Source organism: Alternaria incomplexa, assembly GCF_024043165.1.
Source record: "Alternaria incomplexa strain BMP 0042 chromosome Unknown scaffold_6, whole genome shotgun sequence".
NCBI lineage: Eukaryota > Fungi > Ascomycota > Dothideomycetes > Pleosporales > Pleosporaceae > Alternaria > Alternaria incomplexa.
Genome location: NW_026249855.1, coordinates 147,777 through 165,176, shown reverse-complemented (window position 1 = coordinate 165,176; position 17,400 = coordinate 147,777). Strand labels below are relative to the sequence as shown.

Sequence of the window (17,400 nt, the reverse complement as noted above, 5' to 3'; positions counted from 1 at the left end):
ACATTTGCCGAGGAGCTTGAGGCTCAAAATCTCCAGGGCCTGTAAGTACACGGTACGCGCGTACCCCGCATGTCTCGTCTCGTGTCCCCCATGTCGTTCCCAGCTTTTCCCCCTGCCTGGACCGGGCTATCCCCACACCTGCATTCAGCTTAGCCCGCGCTCCCTCCACAATCCGTTCGCATACTTATTGGGCTGCGCGGCCCAGTGCGGGCGAGGTCCGGGGTTGCACTGCGCTGAGAGTCGTGTTCCAAGTCACGAACAAGGTGCCATGGCGCTGGTAGCTGCGTCCACTTCGGAGCTGGAGGTGTACAAATTCTGGGAAATGCCTCTCTGTTTCGAGGCATCAGCGGCTGTCCATCATGGCGCTTCACGACTCCAAGAACGAAGCCAGTGCTCACATTGAGATAGTCGATGCTCATAAGAAAGCTGCCAGACCGGTGGTTGGCACTATCAGATTGTACGACGAGGATGGCATTGTGCTGATCCCAACACCGAGCAGAGATCCCAATGGTAGCTCCAACCCATCAAAACCATCAAGACGAGGATCGCTAACGAAAATAGATCCTCTGAACCTGCCAAAATGGCAAAAGTACATCATCCTGATCATCGTCGGCCTCTACGCTGCAACCGGAAACCTAATGGCCAGCGGCATCACCGCCATCTTACCCATCGTAAAAGCCTCATACGGCGGCGACCCAAAGACCAGCGACCTTGCAACCTGGCCAGCCTTCTACATGGGCGTTGGCAACCTCCTCGCGATCCCTGTAGCCCATGCCATCGGCCGCAGGCCAGTCTATCTCTTGTCGACCATTGTGCTCTCCTTCGGATGTCTCTGGTGCGCCTACAGTGGAAGTCTGGAGTCGCACATCGCAGGCAGAAATGTCATGTCGATTGCTGCCGGCCAAGCTGAAGCGCTGTGCCCGATCATCGTACAGGAGATTTTCTACCTGCACGAGAGAGGCCATGTCATTGCGTGGTTCTGCGCGCTGCAGACGCTTGGTACAGCTGCGCTCATCGTAGCGAGTTCGTATCTCGCGAATGATCTGGGCTGGAGGTGGTGGTATGGTGTCTTTGGATGTCTGAGCGGAGCTATTGCAGTCCTCAGCATCATCTTTGTCGCGGAGACTAAGTATGAGCGCACGCTGGAGGCACTGAGTAAGTCCACCTACACCGCAACCCACAGTATCGCATGTATACTTACACACGCCAGACGGCCAAGGCATCGACGAAGACGGCACCCTCGTCCCCGTAACAACAAACACCAAGCGCCCCCTCGACACTGTCAACTATGCGCCCCGCAGCTTCGTCAAAGACATGCTCCCCTGGAAAGGCCACGCCCACTGGTCCGAAGCCATATCCTGCTGGAAGCAAATGTTCCAAATCATCTGGTTTCCCAACATCCTCTGGCTCATTTTCATCAATTCCGCCGCCCTCGGTATTTACGTCCTCATGTCCGCCCTCTTCGCCGGCGTCCTCGTCCAACCGCCCTATCTCTGGAACTTCGATATGTTGGGCTATGTTTTCGCGGGACAGGTCGCAACGGCTGTTGCAGTCCCGCTCTTCTGCGGTTCCCTGAGCGATTTGATCGTCAAGACGATGAGTAAGAGGAATGATGGTGTGAGTCAGCCGGAATACCGTCTCCTCGCTCTTATCATCCCGCTGGTGTCTATCCTCATCTCGACCATCATCTACGGTATGACGGCGCAGAACCCAAACAACTGGAGCTGGGCTGGCATCGCCGTCACGCTAAACGTCGAGTACTTTGGTTTCGTCGGTATTGTCGTTTCCAGTTTCGTGTACTGCATGGATGCTTATCCTCAGCGCATCGATGCTGCGCTCGTTCTCATCTGCTCGCTCAGGGGCTTCATTGGCTTTGGAATCTCGTTCGGGTCGATCGCTTTCGTTGAGAAGGCTGGGTATGAGGGTGCGTTCAATATCTGCGGCGGCATTGTGGCCGCACTGATGTTCTTGGGCATCTTTGTTTATCTGTTTGGCGAGAAGATCCGCAGTATGACGCAGAAATGCGCTCAGGATGAGTAGTCGACGAATTGGAGGAGGATACAGTCACCTTGGACGTATTAGCGTTCCTGGATCGAACAGTGCTGCTTCTTTGATTATGAGTAATGAGAATGAATCTGCAATTATCCCAATGACATCGCTCTGTGCTTCAGTTAGCAGTCAACCGTGCGGGATCAAACTGACTCAGATATATCACAATGCACGATCGCTATTGAGCAAAAGTATATTGAACATGCTCTTGACCGTATGGAAGGGTATCGCAATAACTCATTGAGTCGCCGCTCTGTAAATGGCCAAAACTCCTGTACTATGCCCATGCCGTTGTACGCCTTCCATGCTATTACTCATACATCGTCATCGTATAGACGTGATTGATGGCGTTAATTCTCTACAAAGTCCTCTCTCATGTCATCGTCCACCTCATGTTCTTCGTAAGCATTCACAAGGAACGGGTGGTGGAGCGCTTCTTCTGCTGTGATGCGCTTCGCAGGATTGCATTCCAGTAGGCGGTACAAGAACTGGACAGCCTCCTTCTCATCGTCATCCAGCTCCCTCTTGGGTTGTGTCTTGTCGCCTGTGCGGCCTGTGCACCAGAGTATTATCTTCTCCAGACTGTGCCCACCCTCGCTATAGCTGGGTACATTGGTCTCGAATACCTGACCGTGCAGGAGGGCTGTCTCTCGCATCTTCTTTCGTCCGAAGATGGTCGTGATCTCGAGGAGCGCATCGATGTCGTCTGCACTGTGGAAGAAAGGGAACCGCTTCGAGAGCATGGTGAGCAGGATGACACCGACACTCCAGACGTCGATGGAGCAGGTCTGTTGGGTGCACTTTAGGAGTACTTCGGGCGCACGGAAACCACGGGTGCCCGCGCGGTTGGCACGACGGCTGTTTCGTGTATCGTTCTTGGGGTATGCGGAAGCGGTGTGGCCTGCTGACTGTGTCTGCGCGTAGACACTGTGTGATATCCTGTATCGACGGTCTTCCTCCGACATGTGGCAGGCGCAGTTGTGCCAGTCTGTGCCCTCTCGCTCGGCGAGGCCAAAGTCAACAAGGACTCCACGAGACTGCGAGGTATTGTAGAGGAAATTGGTAGGTTTGACGTCGCGGTGAATGATACCTTTCTTGTGTACGGCTGCGAGTGCAGTGAACAGGCTCTTGAAGTAACAGCGCATGTCGGAAATGCCCATGTCGCGGTAGTAATCGCGGAAGTCACGGTGCTGGTAGTAGGGCAACACAGCGACGACCTGGTCCTGGTGGCGGAAGGCGGTGATGAGCGGACATACTGAATCCGCCTCCCTCAGATCAAACAGTAATTCGAGCTCGTTGAAGATGCGTATCGGACTGCTCGTGACGTAGATCTTCTTGATTGCGACGTAGCGGGGCTTTCTGGCAGGTTGCCTCTTGTGTGCTGGGAGAGATTTAGCCTCCTCGCGCTCGTCGATGTCCCAATCGTTGTTGTACTTGGTGTATTCGAGATCCTCAGCCTTGTAGACGGTGGAGAAGGTTCCTGTGGAAAGTGTGAGTCCAGCTCGCTACCCTGCATATTGCAAGCCAATGATGTCGGACATACCCTCTCCAATGCGGTTAATCAGTCGGAACCGCTTGCTGATTCCGACAAATGTCTCCTCGAAGCGTGCCATATCTTCCTGGACGGAATCTTCGACTTCTTCGTCGCTGCTATCGGCAGTGCGCCCGCTTTCGTCGAGCGGATTCATGCTTTCGTCCTGTGTCTCTTCGGCCTGGTCCTCTCCCATGTCGTCCTCATGGACGTCGATTGCCTCTGCATGACGCAGTGAAGTGCGTGCCTTTGCCATGGTGCGCGTGGCCTGTGATGTTGTGTTGAACGATGCGTGAATCTTTCTTCGCGGTATGGCGGCCGACGCGTTGGACCCTGGCTGCCTAGGCCGAAAGGGGAAGACTGATGGCAGCCGCTCGGACCATCAACAAACAGCTGCAACGCGCCTTCCTGGGTCGGTGCATGTGCGACGGTTGCGGCCGCATCTTAACTTTCACGGCGCAAACACCCCCACCCTAGCCCCGACGCTCATTTCGTCGCTTCTTGTTTCTGATTTCTGATTTCCCCAAGCGACTCTGATCATCATGGACGCCCGGGTGGATTTTGACATCAATGAGGCGGTTAAGCTGTTCGACAGCGATCCCTCCGCGATACCCACCCCCGAGGCCCCGCAGGCGCTGCAAGACTGCGAAGATGAGCCAGAATCGCTGTCGTCGCCCGGATTGATCAACAGCGAGCTGAATCCTGTGGTTGATGCCGTGGCAGAGAGTCCAGATGCGATTACTCGCAGCTCTGTGTTTGACACGCTGCAGTTTCTCTTGAAGTGCGTCCCCGCATATCCAAAGGATGCAAAACAATATGACACGGAACCTAATTCTAAACTGTTCCGACTATCTAGGCACTCGTCGCAAATACCGCCAGCCATCCTCAGCAAGATCCTCGACCTCATCTCCTCGGCGCTGTCCACGCAAACCGACATCATCCACGCCGACCTCGAAGCCGAAGACCAAGATGCGATACCACACCACAAGAACCTGCTGGAGATGTACGGCTTCCTTCTCCGATGGACCATCTCCGCCGTCGAGACCAGAGCGCTGGAGAAGTCTGCTTCCGCACCAGCAGCGCGGGGGCGGGGTAAGGCCACAAAGACGAAAGCGGGAGGCGGCAAAGACGTCGTCTGGGATGCCTCAGCGCAACTAGAGACGGCTCTCGACCGCATGAGCAAGGTGCTGAGGCTCAAGCTGGGCCGAATCTTCGTTACCACCTCGGAGCGAGATACCTTCATCGGCCTCTTCACCAAGCCAGTATACCACATCCTCGAGAACGAGGCAAGAGTCAAGAGCAACGCCATACGGAGTCACTGCTTCAGGGTTCTGTGCTTTGCCGTCAAGTCTCACGGACATGCATACAGTAGGTAGAAGAGGACTTCGACAAGTGACTATGCTAATACCCATGGCAGCTGCTCAGACGTCCATCAACCAGAGCTTGACATACTTCGAGCATCTCGCAGAGCCCATGGCCGAATTCCTCTTCACACTAGCCGACGCTTTCGACTACCCACAGCTTACCGAAGACGTGTTGAAGGACATCAGCAGCAAAGAATTCAGTTCTACCGATCTGAAGGGGCCAAAGTCCATCTCGACCTTTCTTACCAAGATCTCCGAACTCACGCCGCATCTTGTCATTCGTCAAATGACGTTGCTCGCCAATTTACTGGACAGCGAGTCATATACCCTCCGTTGCGCTCTGATTGAGGTGTGCGGAAACTTGATCATCATGCTTAGCAAGCTGAGCCAGGACGACCGCAGCGAGCAACACAAGCAACAAATTCGCATCTTCTTCGACGTACTACAGGACCGCTTCCTGGACATCAACCCCTACTGCCGTGCTCGAGTGATGCAAGTCTACATCAAACTCTTGGATCTAGAGCAGAAATACCCCAAGCGCAGGCAGAAGGTCGCCGAACTCGCTGCACGTAGTCTGGAAGACAAGAGCAGTAATGTACGTCGTAACGCAGTCAAGCTGCTCGCGAAGCTCATCTCAACCCATCCTTTCACTACCTTTGATGGTGGATTGCTATCGACCAAGGATTGGGAACAGAGGTTGGCCGATGTCGACGCTCAGATCGACGCCTTACAACCCCCGGAAGAGCTACGCGAGCGTGCCCCTGGTGAACAGACTGTAGACGAGACTCTATTGCAAGACGCAACTCAGGCCGATAACGATGAAGCACCCCAACATCCATCCGAGATGTCCGAGGAAGAGAGAGCTGCTGTAATTGCAAAGGCACAGAGAGACGCTGCGACCGCGCAAGAACTGGAAAAGTTCCAGGCAGTACGCAAGTATCTGATGGAAGCGCTCAAATTCATCGAAGTGCTCAACGACGCTGCTGAGGTGGTCACTCAATTACTGTCGTCCAAGAACAAGAGCGAAGTTATCGAGGCCATGGACTTCTTTGTGACAATCGACGCATACAAGATCGCGAATGCGAAGCTCGGTATCCGGAGGATGTTGCGTCTTATTTGGACCAAGGGCAACAGCGACGAAGGCAAGGGTGTTCAGACGCATCTGTTGGAGTGCTATAAGGGCCTCTTCTTCGACGCGCCACCTGGCTTTGATGCCAATGCAGTTGCTAACTACATCTCGAAGAACATGATCAGTCTGACATTTGGCACAACCCCCGCTGAACTCACATCACTCGAGCAGCTCCTCAGCACCATGATGAAGCAGGGGCTAGTCAACGCGTTGGTTATTCAGAAGCTTTGGCAAATATATGGATACCAGAAGAAAGACATTTCCAAGAACCAGCGCCGTGGAGCAATCATCGTTCTGGGTATGCTCGCACTCTCGGCTCCACAGATCATTGTCGAGGAGATGGAAGTATGTCTGCGCATTGGTCTCGGGGAGCTCGGCCGACGCGATTTGGGTCTGGCTCGATACACCTGTATAGCTCTGCGCCGCATGAGTCCACCACCTGGAAGGCAGGCCTCGAACGACAAGCCAGTACAGACCGTCAAGCTTCCAAACGATCACGCAGTTCTTGTCAGACTGGCCGCCATCACAGAGATGCCATCTGATAGCAAGGAATGGTTTGGCGTTGCAGAACAAGCCATCAGTGCTATATACGTCCTCTCAAAACATCCCGACGTTTTGTGCTCCGAGATCATCCGCAAAGTCACAAAGCGTGTGTTTGCGGGACAAGCGAAAGCTGAGTCACGGCCGACGTCTAGTTCCAGTGCTGCGGAACCAATGGAGGTCGATCAGGGAGATGAGGAGATGCCCGACGCGCCTGCGGTTGAGGAACCACAACAAAAGAAACAGAATTCGGCGCTTGCATTATCGCAGCTGCTTTTCGTTGTCGGTCACATTGCCATAAAACAAATCGTCCACTTGGAGCTTTGTGAGCTTGAGTTCAAGCGCCGCAAGGCTGAGAAAGATAAGATGGCACCGACACCTAGGAAATCCATGTCTTCGTCCGGACCCACACCGCTCAAGAAGGGGCGGAAGCGGGGCTCGACCAAAGAACCAACGCCAGCGCCTGAAGAAGACGATCTAGAGCTCATGGCGGGAACGAACGAAGATGACTTCACAGAAGCCATTGCACACGTTCGTGAACGTGAACTTCTATATGGTCCACAGTCTCTCCTCGCAAACTTCGGACCACTCGTAGCAGACATTTGCGCCAACAACACGTCGTATAACCACCCAACGCTACAAGCACAAGCTGCACTGTGCTTAGCCAAGCTCATGTGTGTCAGCTCAGAGTACTGCGAGACCAACCTCGGTCTGTTACTCACCATCCTCGAACGAAGCCAAGACGCCGTTGTGCGCAGTAACCTTGTCGTCGCACTCGGCGACATGGCCGTATGCTTCAACCATCTCATCGACGAGAACACCGACTTCCTTTACCGCCGTCTGAACGACGGCGACCCAAGCGTCAAGCGCACATGTCTCATGACCCTAACCTTCCTGATTCTAGCCGGCCAAGTCAAGGTCAAGGGCCAGCTAGGCGAAATGGCCAAGTGTCTCGAAGACAGCGACAAGAAGATTGCAGACATGGCACGCATGTTCTTCACCGAGCTGTCCACCAAGGACAACGCTGTGTACAACCAGTTCATCGACATGTTTAGTGTACTCAGCGCCGATTCTGGACTGAGCGAGGATGCTCTGAAGAGGATTGTCAAGTTCCTGGCTGGGTTTATCGAAAAGGTACGTTTGAACCATCTGACCGCGTTGATGCACTTTATGCTTACTTTGATTCAGGACAAACATGCCAAACAGCTGGCAGCGAAGCTCGCGTCCAGGCTACCGAGAGCGGAGAGCGAGAGGCAGTGGAACGATGTCGCGTATGCATTGAACCAGCTTCAGCACAAGGACGAGGATATTCAGAAAATGGTCTCGGATGGTTTTAAGGTTGTGCAAGCGAATGCTTAAGCTGGCGTCTTCGTCTTTCACCTTTCTTGTTCGAGTCGAATTGTTTATGACTGTATGAAAGCGATGATACCCTGGGTTGGGTTGCGTTGGATCGGGGGGTGGTAGATAAGCTTTGGCGTTTGGAATTACATGGGATATTTATGCAAGTTTTATATCACCGCAACGACGATAAAGTAACACATAAAGCGTATTGTTTGAATCCATGCGACACACTCTACACTACTACTAATCCATCTCGTGCACCAAGAACGCCCGTAGATGCTGCTAAAAAGCCAACTTTTGGACCAACACATCATAAAAACCACAGTATACGCCGATGAAAATGCGTAAAAACAAACGTCCTCTCGTGTCGTTGATCCTTCTCATACCCCACTAATGTTCCTTCCTTTACGGACCAACATTGAACTTCAGCCTCACACCCATACTAGCCAGCTCAATGTCCAAAAACTTGAGCACACCCGGCACCGCCACGACCGCCACATCCTCACCACCACTATACCGCATGCCCTGCGCATCCATCCACAAATCGGCTTTACTGCTATTCGCATCCGCCAGCACCGCACACCGCCTACACCTAATCGTGAGATCCTTGCCGCTCCTATCCTTCTTACGGCCGTACTCAGCAACGGTAGGTGTAGTGCTGAGGAAAGAGCCGCAAGTACGGCATATGGAAGCTTTCGTGTAGTCGGAACAGTTCATCAAGCGGTCTTGCAGCAGGAAGGCTGTGCCGTGGGCAAGCAGGGAGTCGCGCTCCATTTCTCCGACACGGATACCACCGCCCTTGCTGCGTCCTTTGATGGGTTGGCCGGTTGTGGAGACGACGGGGCCGGTGGTTCTGGCTTGGAACTTATCGTTTACCACTAGGGGTGTTGTTAGTAAACGCGTGTGAAGAATTGTGATTTGGAAATACTTACTGTGACGGAGACGTTGGTAGTAGACCACACCGATGTAGATGTCTGCGTGGAGTTCTTGGCCCGTGATACCTGAGTACATGGGCTCGTTGCCGTAGTAGTTGTAGCCTGCCTTTTTAAGCTGGTGGCCGAAGTAGTCGACGGCCGTATTTTGCTCGTCGAAACGGAAAGGCGTTGAATCTTGGGCCATGCCGTGGAGTGCTCCGGACTTTCCGGCTAGCGACTCGACGAACATACCGATTGTCATACGTGAGGGGAAGGCGTGGGGGTTGATGATGACGTCGGGTTGCATGCCGCTCTCAGAGAAGGGCATGTCTGGTGTGGGGAACTTTTGACTGACGACACCCTTCTGTCCGTGACGGGAAGAGAACTTGTCACCGACAACGGGAGAACGGGGAATGCGCAGTTTTATGCTGAGCTTTTGGCAGGGTTGGGTTCCGTCCTCGGCTCCGATGATGCGGACCTCTTCCACGAAGGCGAGTTCATCGTCCTTGTATTTGAAGAACTGTGTTTGGCCGTCGCGATTAACGTACTCGCCGGTCGCTGCGTCGTACGAAACAATGTGCCATGCGGCAATAACGTCGCCGTGGCGCAGCATGGTGCCAACTCGTGGAAGACCATCCTCGTCGAGAGTCTCTTTGGATGCGGCCTTGACCAAGCCCTCAGGGGCAAACCCGAACAACTTGGTCACTGACCTCGCTGCACGGCTCTTTCGGTTGCCTTCCTCGAGGTCGCAGATCTTTGTCTTGTATACGGTTCCGTGGCCAAAACCGCGCTCGTGTGAAGATTTGTTCAAGATCATAGCGTCGTCCATGTCGTATCCGGTGTAGGAGATGACAGCAACGACGGCGTTCATTCCGTTGGGAAAGTTGTCCATGCCGTATTCGTTGTGAAGCGGAGCTCTGGCGATTGGTGTTTGACCGGTCTGTAGGCGGTAGGTCTTGTTATCGGTTCGGTATGCTGTAGCAGTTCCTGGTGTACCCATCGATTGTTTACCCATCTGACACTGGTACATGTTACGGGGCGATTGGTTGAAATCCGAGAAAGGCGTTTGGTTGGCGATGATACTGAAGATGTTCGTTGGATCAAACTCGACGTGCGTCGAATCGCCAGAAACGATCTCGGCATCTGTGCAGGCGATGGACATGTAGGGTTGCTCAAAAGGTCCTACGTAGTCGAGCTTGCCGAGAGGCAGGTACTTGACTGGTCGGTACATTCGAGAGCTTTGTGAGAAGAGGTAGACGCCGGGGTATTGGCCGCCGTTAGATCCGGGAATGAAACCAATCTCCATCTCTAATGGCACGTTGTGCGAGCCTTCGACCTTCCAGTAACGGAGCGTATCGGCGATGGTCTTGGCCTGCTTGGGCGAGCAGAAGCCTAGGACACGACCGTCCAGTTGTACAACCACACTCGCTTCGAGAGAGGCGGCTGACTTGCTCGATACGCCTAGTTGTGCAACAAGGTTGGGAATCGTCGAGACATCGACGTTGGAAGTCGCGATCTTGCACTTGTGCGCGAAATGGTTGAGAAGTCCACAGGGCGATCCATCCGGAGTATGTACAGGGCACATGAATCCCCACGCCTCAGGAAGTAGCTTTCGAACAGTTGTTGTCTTCAGTTGTGCGAAGAAGGCACCTCGATGCACCATCCTAAAATGTGAAATGAAACGAGGGAAGTTCAGTTTCTCAGCGACCACGACGTATCCAGAAGTTTGCTGCAGATCCAGACCCGTTGGACTGACAAGATTACCAGTACTGAGGAAGTATTCCAAAGCTTGTCCGAGGTTCATGTTTGTCCGTCGGAGGATCTTGGAGTTCCAGTCCTTGGTGAAGTCCTGGGATGTGAAAGGCTTGTACTCGTTCTTCCTTCCCCACTCCCTTAGCACAAGTTGGAAGCTGTTCAGCCACTCTTCTAGCTTCTCTTTCAAGATCATGCCGTAGAGTTGTCCGCCTAGTAGGATCTCTTGGAATTGTACAGCATCGGGGTTGTCGACAGCGCAGTCGCCTTCGACCAAAGCGTAGAGTTTCCTGGTCATGAAGAGAAGCATCCTGAACTTGTCGGCATCCTGAGCTGGTGTGACGTTGACGCAGCCTAGATGGGGTAATACGATCTTGCGGAGGAATTCCGTACCGGCCTCCTCGTCGGCGACGTCGGCGGGCAGACCAAGTACAATCTTGAACTTTCCACCCAGATATGCCCGCGTCTTCGCCTTGGTGTGTAGCCCGTAGACCTTGTATGTGCGGAGTAGCAGCTCTACTCGGTCGGTGACGAACTGCTTCTCTTCAAGACCTTCGGAACCGGCTGCACCGACCAAACCCTCGAAAATTTCGCGGTCATTCGTCTCGACCAGAGCCTTCATCACCATGACGATGGGAACCAGGTATTCTGACTTGCGCCATGAGAAACGGAAGTTGACGTTGCCGTCGCTGAGGTAGTGCAGGGCGTTCGTTTGCGAGGTCTGGTCGGGTCGCATCGATCTGAGCGTGATACCGAACTGGGTGTAACCGGGGCCACGGTTGGTGAAGGCGCCGCGCTTGATGGCCATGGGGTAGTTGCGACGGTTGACCTGGAGGAGACGGATAATCTTCTCGATGCCGTTGACGATGAAGTAACCACCCAGCTCGTCAGACTCTTCTTTCGCCTTGACCAACTGCGCTGGCGACATGCCTTCCAGCTGGCAGCGGTTCGATCTCAGCATGACGGGTATGCCGCCGAGATCCACAACATCCTCGTTCCAGTCTCCGTTGTTGACCCTCCACTCCAGTCGTGCGCGCATCTTGCCGCGGTATGACGCATGTCGTTCGCGGGCCTCGGCGGGATAAATGTTGCGGTTCTTGAGCGCGACCTTGTTCGAAGGTGGCAGAATGGGCTTGTCGAGGAAGACCTCTGATATGCGCAGGTAGAGACGGTTCCTCTGGCCTGCGTCTTCGGGGGCTGCGTATGGGTCGCCATCGACAAAGATCTTGGTGCCAATGTCTTTTATGCCCTGGTCAAGTTGGCCGCCGCGGGTGAAGATGGTGTTGAACGAGTTGATGTGGGGATCGACCGCAGCAGCAAGCATAGGGTATGCCGTCTTGTCCTTGGGGGGGTTGCGGAACAGGTCGTGCCGCCTGAGGGTATCAAACTGCGCATGTTAGCCTGGTATAGTTGTGTCGAGAGTGCTCTCTTGCCTTGGTCGACCATTCCTGAGGGCTGTCGGCCCGTGCGGGAGGCGCCATGATTCCGTATGCGGCTTGTACGGTGAATAGATGATTAGGGCGCAATCTGTAGCGGCATGCGCAGTATAGTATTAAAGAATGTGAGTGTCGCGGTCGCAAGCTGCAGCGCGATTGAAGATGCGACACTGCGCTCGAACTTTTTTACTAGACTAGTCCGATCCATGGTTGGGCCACCCCTGCTAGCGCGCTGGCCAAAGTCACACGCCGCGGCGGCTCCATCACTCTGCTGCAGCGTGAACCACTCCGGGCTTTCCTTAGGGCGGCACAGCTCTGCTCTCTACTTCCTCACGGCATTGCCTGCGCTCTTTGCCCCCCGACGCATCGAAGGAGACGTTGTCCATTTGCCTGTTGCTGTTGCTAAGACTACGGCGATCGCGCCTACTACATGCCCCGCAGCAAGGATCAAGGTTCCCAGACTTCCCTCCATCGCCCGTACATCACCACTCCTCCCGACCAGACGACAACACCACCGAGTCAGCCCCTGCCCTGACGACGGCCATGGCGAACCTCTTCCGCCGCATCTACGACTGGCTGCTCCGCCTGTTCTGGTATGCCTACCTGTCCTTTTCTACTGACCCCAATGCCCACCTGGCTGCCTGATGCGCCATTTGATACTCGCCCAACTGTTCAGCTTCCGCCCAAGAAAAAGCAAACTCACGGGCGACGATAACATGGCGCTCCTGCTGACATGCGATACCATCCAGGGCGACTGAGATGGACATTACCATGATCGGGTTGCAAAACGCTGGCAAGACTTCGCTGTTGAGAGTTCTGGCGGTGAGTATCTTCCTGATGCGGAAAGACCCTCCTGCATCAACATCATCAACTTTGATGACTGCGAGCTGACCCATCTGTTCTAGGGAGGAGAGTTTACTGTCGAGTAGGTCTACATCCGTCCCGAGTTGCGCAAGCCGGCGGCGACGTTGTTTCATCCGTGTCCCGATGCTACTGCTTTGCGCAACCTCGGGCGCCATCGTAGTCGGGCCCTGCGCTGACTGGCTCTAGCTCCATCCCGACGGTTGGCTTCAATATGAAGCGTGTCCAGAAAGGTCATGTAACCTTGAAGTGGTGAGTGCCTTCCATCTTCTCCCTGGTCACGCATGTCCGGCTCTTGCAGCGCCAAGCCCAGCCTTGCGGGGTGCAGCGCAATCTACTAGCCTCGAGGCGCACCTGCTGACCAGCGGCAACAGTTGGGATCTCGGAGGCCAACCTAGGTTCCGTTCCATGTGGGAGCGATACTGCCGCGGTGTGAACGCTATCGTGTACGTCTGCTCTCATGTGATGGTGGGGTGTCGCTTATCGTCATAGGTTCATCGTCGACTCCGCTGACAAGGAGGCTCTACCCGTCGCTGGCGAGGAACTGAAGCTCCTACTGGAGAAGCCTGCGCTGGAGGGCATTCCTCTTCTCGTCTTGGGCAACAAGTCCGACTTGCCCAACAAGCTTTCCGTCGACGAGCTGATCGAGGCGCTGGACCTCAAATCAGTGTCGCACCGGGAAGTGAGCTGCTACGGCATCAGCGCAAAGGAGGAAACCAACCTCGATGCCGTTCTCCAGTGGTTGATTGCCCGAGCCAGCAAGTGAGGTATTATGTTGTTCGTATTCGGTCGACGTAACGTGACCGCGACGGTCAGGTGCCGCTCGCAACGCATTCGACTGGGTTTGGTGTTTTCGCAACTTCACGACGCCGACGTGCCTACGTTCTTACGAATTACGGTCGTCAGCTTTACATGACATCTTTAATGATTCTTACGACTTGATGGAAGAAAAGACGGGCAGATCGCTCTGCAGGCTAGCGATGGCCATTCCAGTTCCCCAGCTCGACACATTTACTTCTTCTCATATCATTATGACGGCGACTGCCCCTTCCCCATCCTGTATCATCCTCTTTGTTTCGATTTCCAGCGAAGACGTAGCGGCTAAGAAAAGACGGAAGATTTTGGTCCAGGTATGATTGACATGTATGGTTGCGCGCGCTTCGTCTCTTGTTCGGCTCCATGGGGAGTGACCTGAGTTGCAGCGGTATAATGGTATCCTCGTCTCTGTCATGTGTCGCCAATGCTGTCCTCGTGCTCGTGACTTTCGCGTGCCTCGTGTGCAGGTGCGCGGCATCCAGCTTGGAATTGACAAACTGTTTGGACTGATGTTTGTCGAGGACTCCAGCGCAATTGCGTGCGAAGGCTTGTCGAGGCTCGTGGTGACTCCTCTCTCCAGCGGCATGGTCTTCCAAATCCCGTGTTGCACGCAGCTCAATGACTCCGGTACATGGTAGCGCCGCGGAAGTAGCACCTCGCGCCAAACATTGCAACGAAAAGAACAAGTCACCGCGACGCCGGTGGGGGAAAGAAGAAGAGGATCAATGCACCGAAAGGAAAGAAGAGAACAAACAACTAAATTATTCGCACAACTCACGCACCGCGCTGGCAGAAAAACGGGGTGGGACCCAAGCAAAATCCATGGCCATGAACAATTGAACAACTCATCCTGCATTAGCGCCTCCCAGGGAATCCTGAGCAGAGCCCGTCTGATTGGTCAGACGGCGGCGACAGCAATGCGAACCCTTGTCGCAGAGCTGGGAGTGGAATGGCAGGATGGATTGGCAGCCGATGAGCTGGAGGGGTGCACGGGGAAGTGGGTGGGATGTTGCGATGGGGATGGGGATGGTATGGATTGAGAGTTCGTGGCGTCGGGGACGGTGGGTGTGGCGCTGAGGGTGAGGGGTGGGGTGGGGTTAGGGTTGATGGGGTTGAGGTACAGTACTTGATGCTACGTTTGTGAGGAAGTTTGCACGGAACGCCAATTGTGAGAGGATTGCGTTGCGAAGCATTACATGTTGAAGCATCCGGCAAGATGTAATGTGGTTGTTGATAGTTAATTCTGTCTGGAAGACTCACGCGGCATCATCATCACTGAAGACATAAGTCGCAAAGATTCTAGTTAGACAACCTTGGTGATACAAAGAACACACCACCCTCGATTACACACCTCAAGTACCGTACAAGACGTGCAATGTACCCATCTCACGATGTCAACGGCTGAACGACCACGCAACGCAAAATCTCATGCGCACTGCTGACCCGAGCAAAGAGCAATGTCTCGGAACCACTGGAACCAAGAAGAGGCTGAAATACGTACCCTCCGCCCAGACTCGACAACAACATTGCGAAAGCAACAGGCGCAGCAGCCCTCGTGATCCCCAATAACCACCGTCGGCCGACCAAACTCCTTCCAAAGTCTTACCCTACTAATCAAAATCCATCCGAACACCATGCGCAGCACGACATTTCGCCGCACAATCCTCCCATCTCATCTTCTCGAACAAGCTAGAACCCGGGTAGGCCGTCATCCATCTCCACTGCGCCTCCTCACCCACAATCAGCAGTACACGAGTACCAAAAAGCCTCTCCAAGCTACCCAATAAGCCCAAAGCACGCATCGTAATCGTCACCAACTTGGCCCTCCCGTCTCCGCTTTACCCGTTTAAAGCCTAGAATGCGGGCCCTAAGCCATACTCAGGGCAGCGTTCTTGGCTGAATTGTGGCTGAGCACCAACGCCCAAAGACACATCATGTCCGTGTTGAGCGGATATCGTCATAAGCAGTCAGCCAGAACCCTGTTCTTCCTGCGGATTCGTTCCATCCCATCTCCGTCGCATCTTTCTGAACTTCTATTATTTCCAGCAATTGAAACAATCGTCGCATATCTCTATAAAACACAGATTTGAATATCGATCATGGTAGACCTCGAGATCGCGCATCCGCACCACACTCCCTACCGTACGAGACAGTACTACGGGCCAGATTATGGCGACAGGTACGTTGAATTCCATGCGCTCATCGTCGTCATCCTCCATCTCTCCTCGTCCATCATTCTCTGCAAAGTGGCTGTGCGACACACTTTAGCTGTGCAGCGGCGCAGTTAGTCCATGAATTTTCTGGGGAAAAGGCACGCTTGGTGGATCAACGGATCGGCTTGGTCCTGGCTTCGCGTTGGTGCAGACGGGTGTTTGCGACAGACGACGTCACAACGTCACTGCGCCCAGCCTGGCGCCCGCATCACTCGGCATCTGCGTACTGCTAGATGGCCTGCCTTGTGTGTGGCCCTTGCCACGAGTTTTCTTGGACTTAATACGCTGCTTCCGTTCTTTTGTCTCTTGTTCTTCAACCACTTGAACGTATCACACTTTCATCACTCCACTTTTTGCGCTTTCGTACCAAGTACACTCGCGCATCACACTACTGTCAATTGATCGAGAGACACTTTGCGACGCGACACACAAACACACGAACATAGCTTCTAACACGCCATGGCTAGGACGTGCTATAGCAACAGCCGGGGCTACTACCGCTGCAATTCAGCATGGAATAACTGGGTTCGCTGGGTCGTCCTCGTAGTCGTCGTCTTGGGCTTCCTCCTCCTCTTCGTACTATGCTCGTAAGTCCCCCAACCATCCATCTATCCACCTCTCCTCCATCCCTTCCTTTCTCCAACCCACTCACCCACCCATCCCATCCACCCACACCCAACCGCCCAACACCACCTCAACCCCCCCTTCTGACACCCCACACAGCTGCCTAACCGCCCGCCGCCGCCGCAAAGCCGGCCGCCAACCCTTCTACGGCACAGGCTGGGCCGCGCGCCCCGGCAACAACAACGCCTACGGCCAAAACACCACTGCACCCTACTACAACAATCAACACAACCCCGCGCCGCCTTACTCCGCCGCTACCACCAATAACAACAACGGAGGTTACTACGGCGGCGGAGGCGCAAACCAGGGCTACTACGGTCAGCAAAACGGCGTCGAGCTGCAGAGTCCGCAGCCGACGTATGGAGGCGGGTATGCGCCGCCGCCGGGGCCGCCGCCGGCTAAGGTTTAGGGAGATGAAGAGATGGGAGATGGTAGGGAGATGAGGAGATTGAGATGGGCTCGATAAATTGAGTCGAGCTTGAAAGGCGTTACGGATACCGTGAGGCTTGATTCGCGTTACGACTTGAGATGAACTCGCGAGGAGGGAATAGGATGGTTTCCTTCATTGAATCACACGCTTGATACCTCTTTTACGCTTAATGCTATTAGTTCTTCTTCTGTTGTTCATGTGGAAGTTGTAATCTACCATTATACGGAATACTAAGACTTCCTACACCGCAGACTGCTCAGGATGCCTGTTCGTGCACACGTGTTGCTCATTATAAGATTAACGCATGAACAATGCAGCTAGCCCAGTACGGATTTCCATCATCACATTGTGGTCGCGGGTGTTCAAGGATAAAAGCTGCATGTATTCATTCCATCGATTC

General features: G+C 54.1%; 6 protein-coding genes across 6 annotated transcripts; 4 read left to right on the top strand and 2 right to left on the bottom strand.

Annotated features, from left to right (window-relative positions):
* Positions 1 to 359: 359 nt before the first annotated feature.
* Positions 360 to 2,040, top strand: J4E90_004625 (uncharacterized protein; the record flags this gene model as incomplete). The annotated part of the gene is made up of 3 exons (XM_051434189.1): positions 360 to 510; positions 562 to 1,155; positions 1,211 to 2,040. 3 exons carry the CDS (start codon positions 360 to 362, stop codon positions 2,038 to 2,040), a joined length of 1,575 nt encoding a protein of 524 aa, XP_051291445.1.
* Positions 2,041 to 2,399: 359 nt separating this feature from the next.
* On the bottom strand, positions 2,400 to 3,836 carry J4E90_004624 (uncharacterized protein; the record flags this gene model as incomplete). Its single annotated transcript, XM_051434188.1, has 2 exons — positions 2,400 to 3,529; positions 3,593 to 3,836. The coding sequence occupies 2 exons, from the start codon at positions 3,834 to 3,836 to the stop codon at positions 2,400 to 2,402; spliced, it is 1,374 nt and encodes a 457-aa protein (XP_051291444.1).
* A 286-nt stretch (positions 3,837 to 4,122) lies between these two features.
* J4E90_004623 (uncharacterized protein) lies at positions 4,123 to 7,972 on the top strand (the record flags this gene model as incomplete). Its single annotated transcript, XM_051434187.1, has 4 exons — positions 4,123 to 4,361; positions 4,437 to 4,948; positions 4,998 to 7,747; positions 7,802 to 7,972. 4 exons carry the CDS (start codon positions 4,123 to 4,125, stop codon positions 7,970 to 7,972), a joined length of 3,672 nt encoding a protein of 1,223 aa, XP_051291443.1.
* Positions 7,973 to 8,359: 387 nt separating this feature from the next.
* On the bottom strand, positions 8,360 to 12,101 carry ACR2 (DNA-directed RNA polymerase I subunit RPA2; the record flags this gene model as incomplete). Its single annotated transcript, XM_051434186.1, has 3 exons — positions 8,360 to 8,832; positions 8,887 to 11,993; positions 12,064 to 12,101. The coding sequence occupies 3 exons, from the start codon at positions 12,099 to 12,101 to the stop codon at positions 8,360 to 8,362; spliced, it is 3,618 nt and encodes a 1,205-aa protein (XP_051291442.1).
* Positions 12,102 to 12,599: 498 nt separating this feature from the next.
* J4E90_004621 (uncharacterized protein) lies at positions 12,600 to 13,683 on the top strand (the record flags this gene model as incomplete). Its single annotated transcript, XM_051434185.1, has 6 exons — positions 12,600 to 12,649; positions 12,806 to 12,878; positions 12,962 to 12,981; positions 13,107 to 13,169; positions 13,292 to 13,363; positions 13,410 to 13,683. 6 exons carry the CDS (start codon positions 12,600 to 12,602, stop codon positions 13,681 to 13,683), a joined length of 552 nt encoding a protein of 183 aa, XP_051291441.1.
* Positions 13,684 to 16,405: 2,722 nt separating this feature from the next.
* On the top strand, positions 16,406 to 16,979 carry J4E90_004620 (uncharacterized protein; the record flags this gene model as incomplete). The annotated part of the gene is made up of 2 exons (XM_051434184.1): positions 16,406 to 16,533; positions 16,670 to 16,979. The coding sequence occupies 2 exons, from the start codon at positions 16,406 to 16,408 to the stop codon at positions 16,977 to 16,979; spliced, it is 438 nt and encodes a 145-aa protein (XP_051291440.1).
* Positions 16,980 to 17,400: the final 421 nt, after the last annotated feature.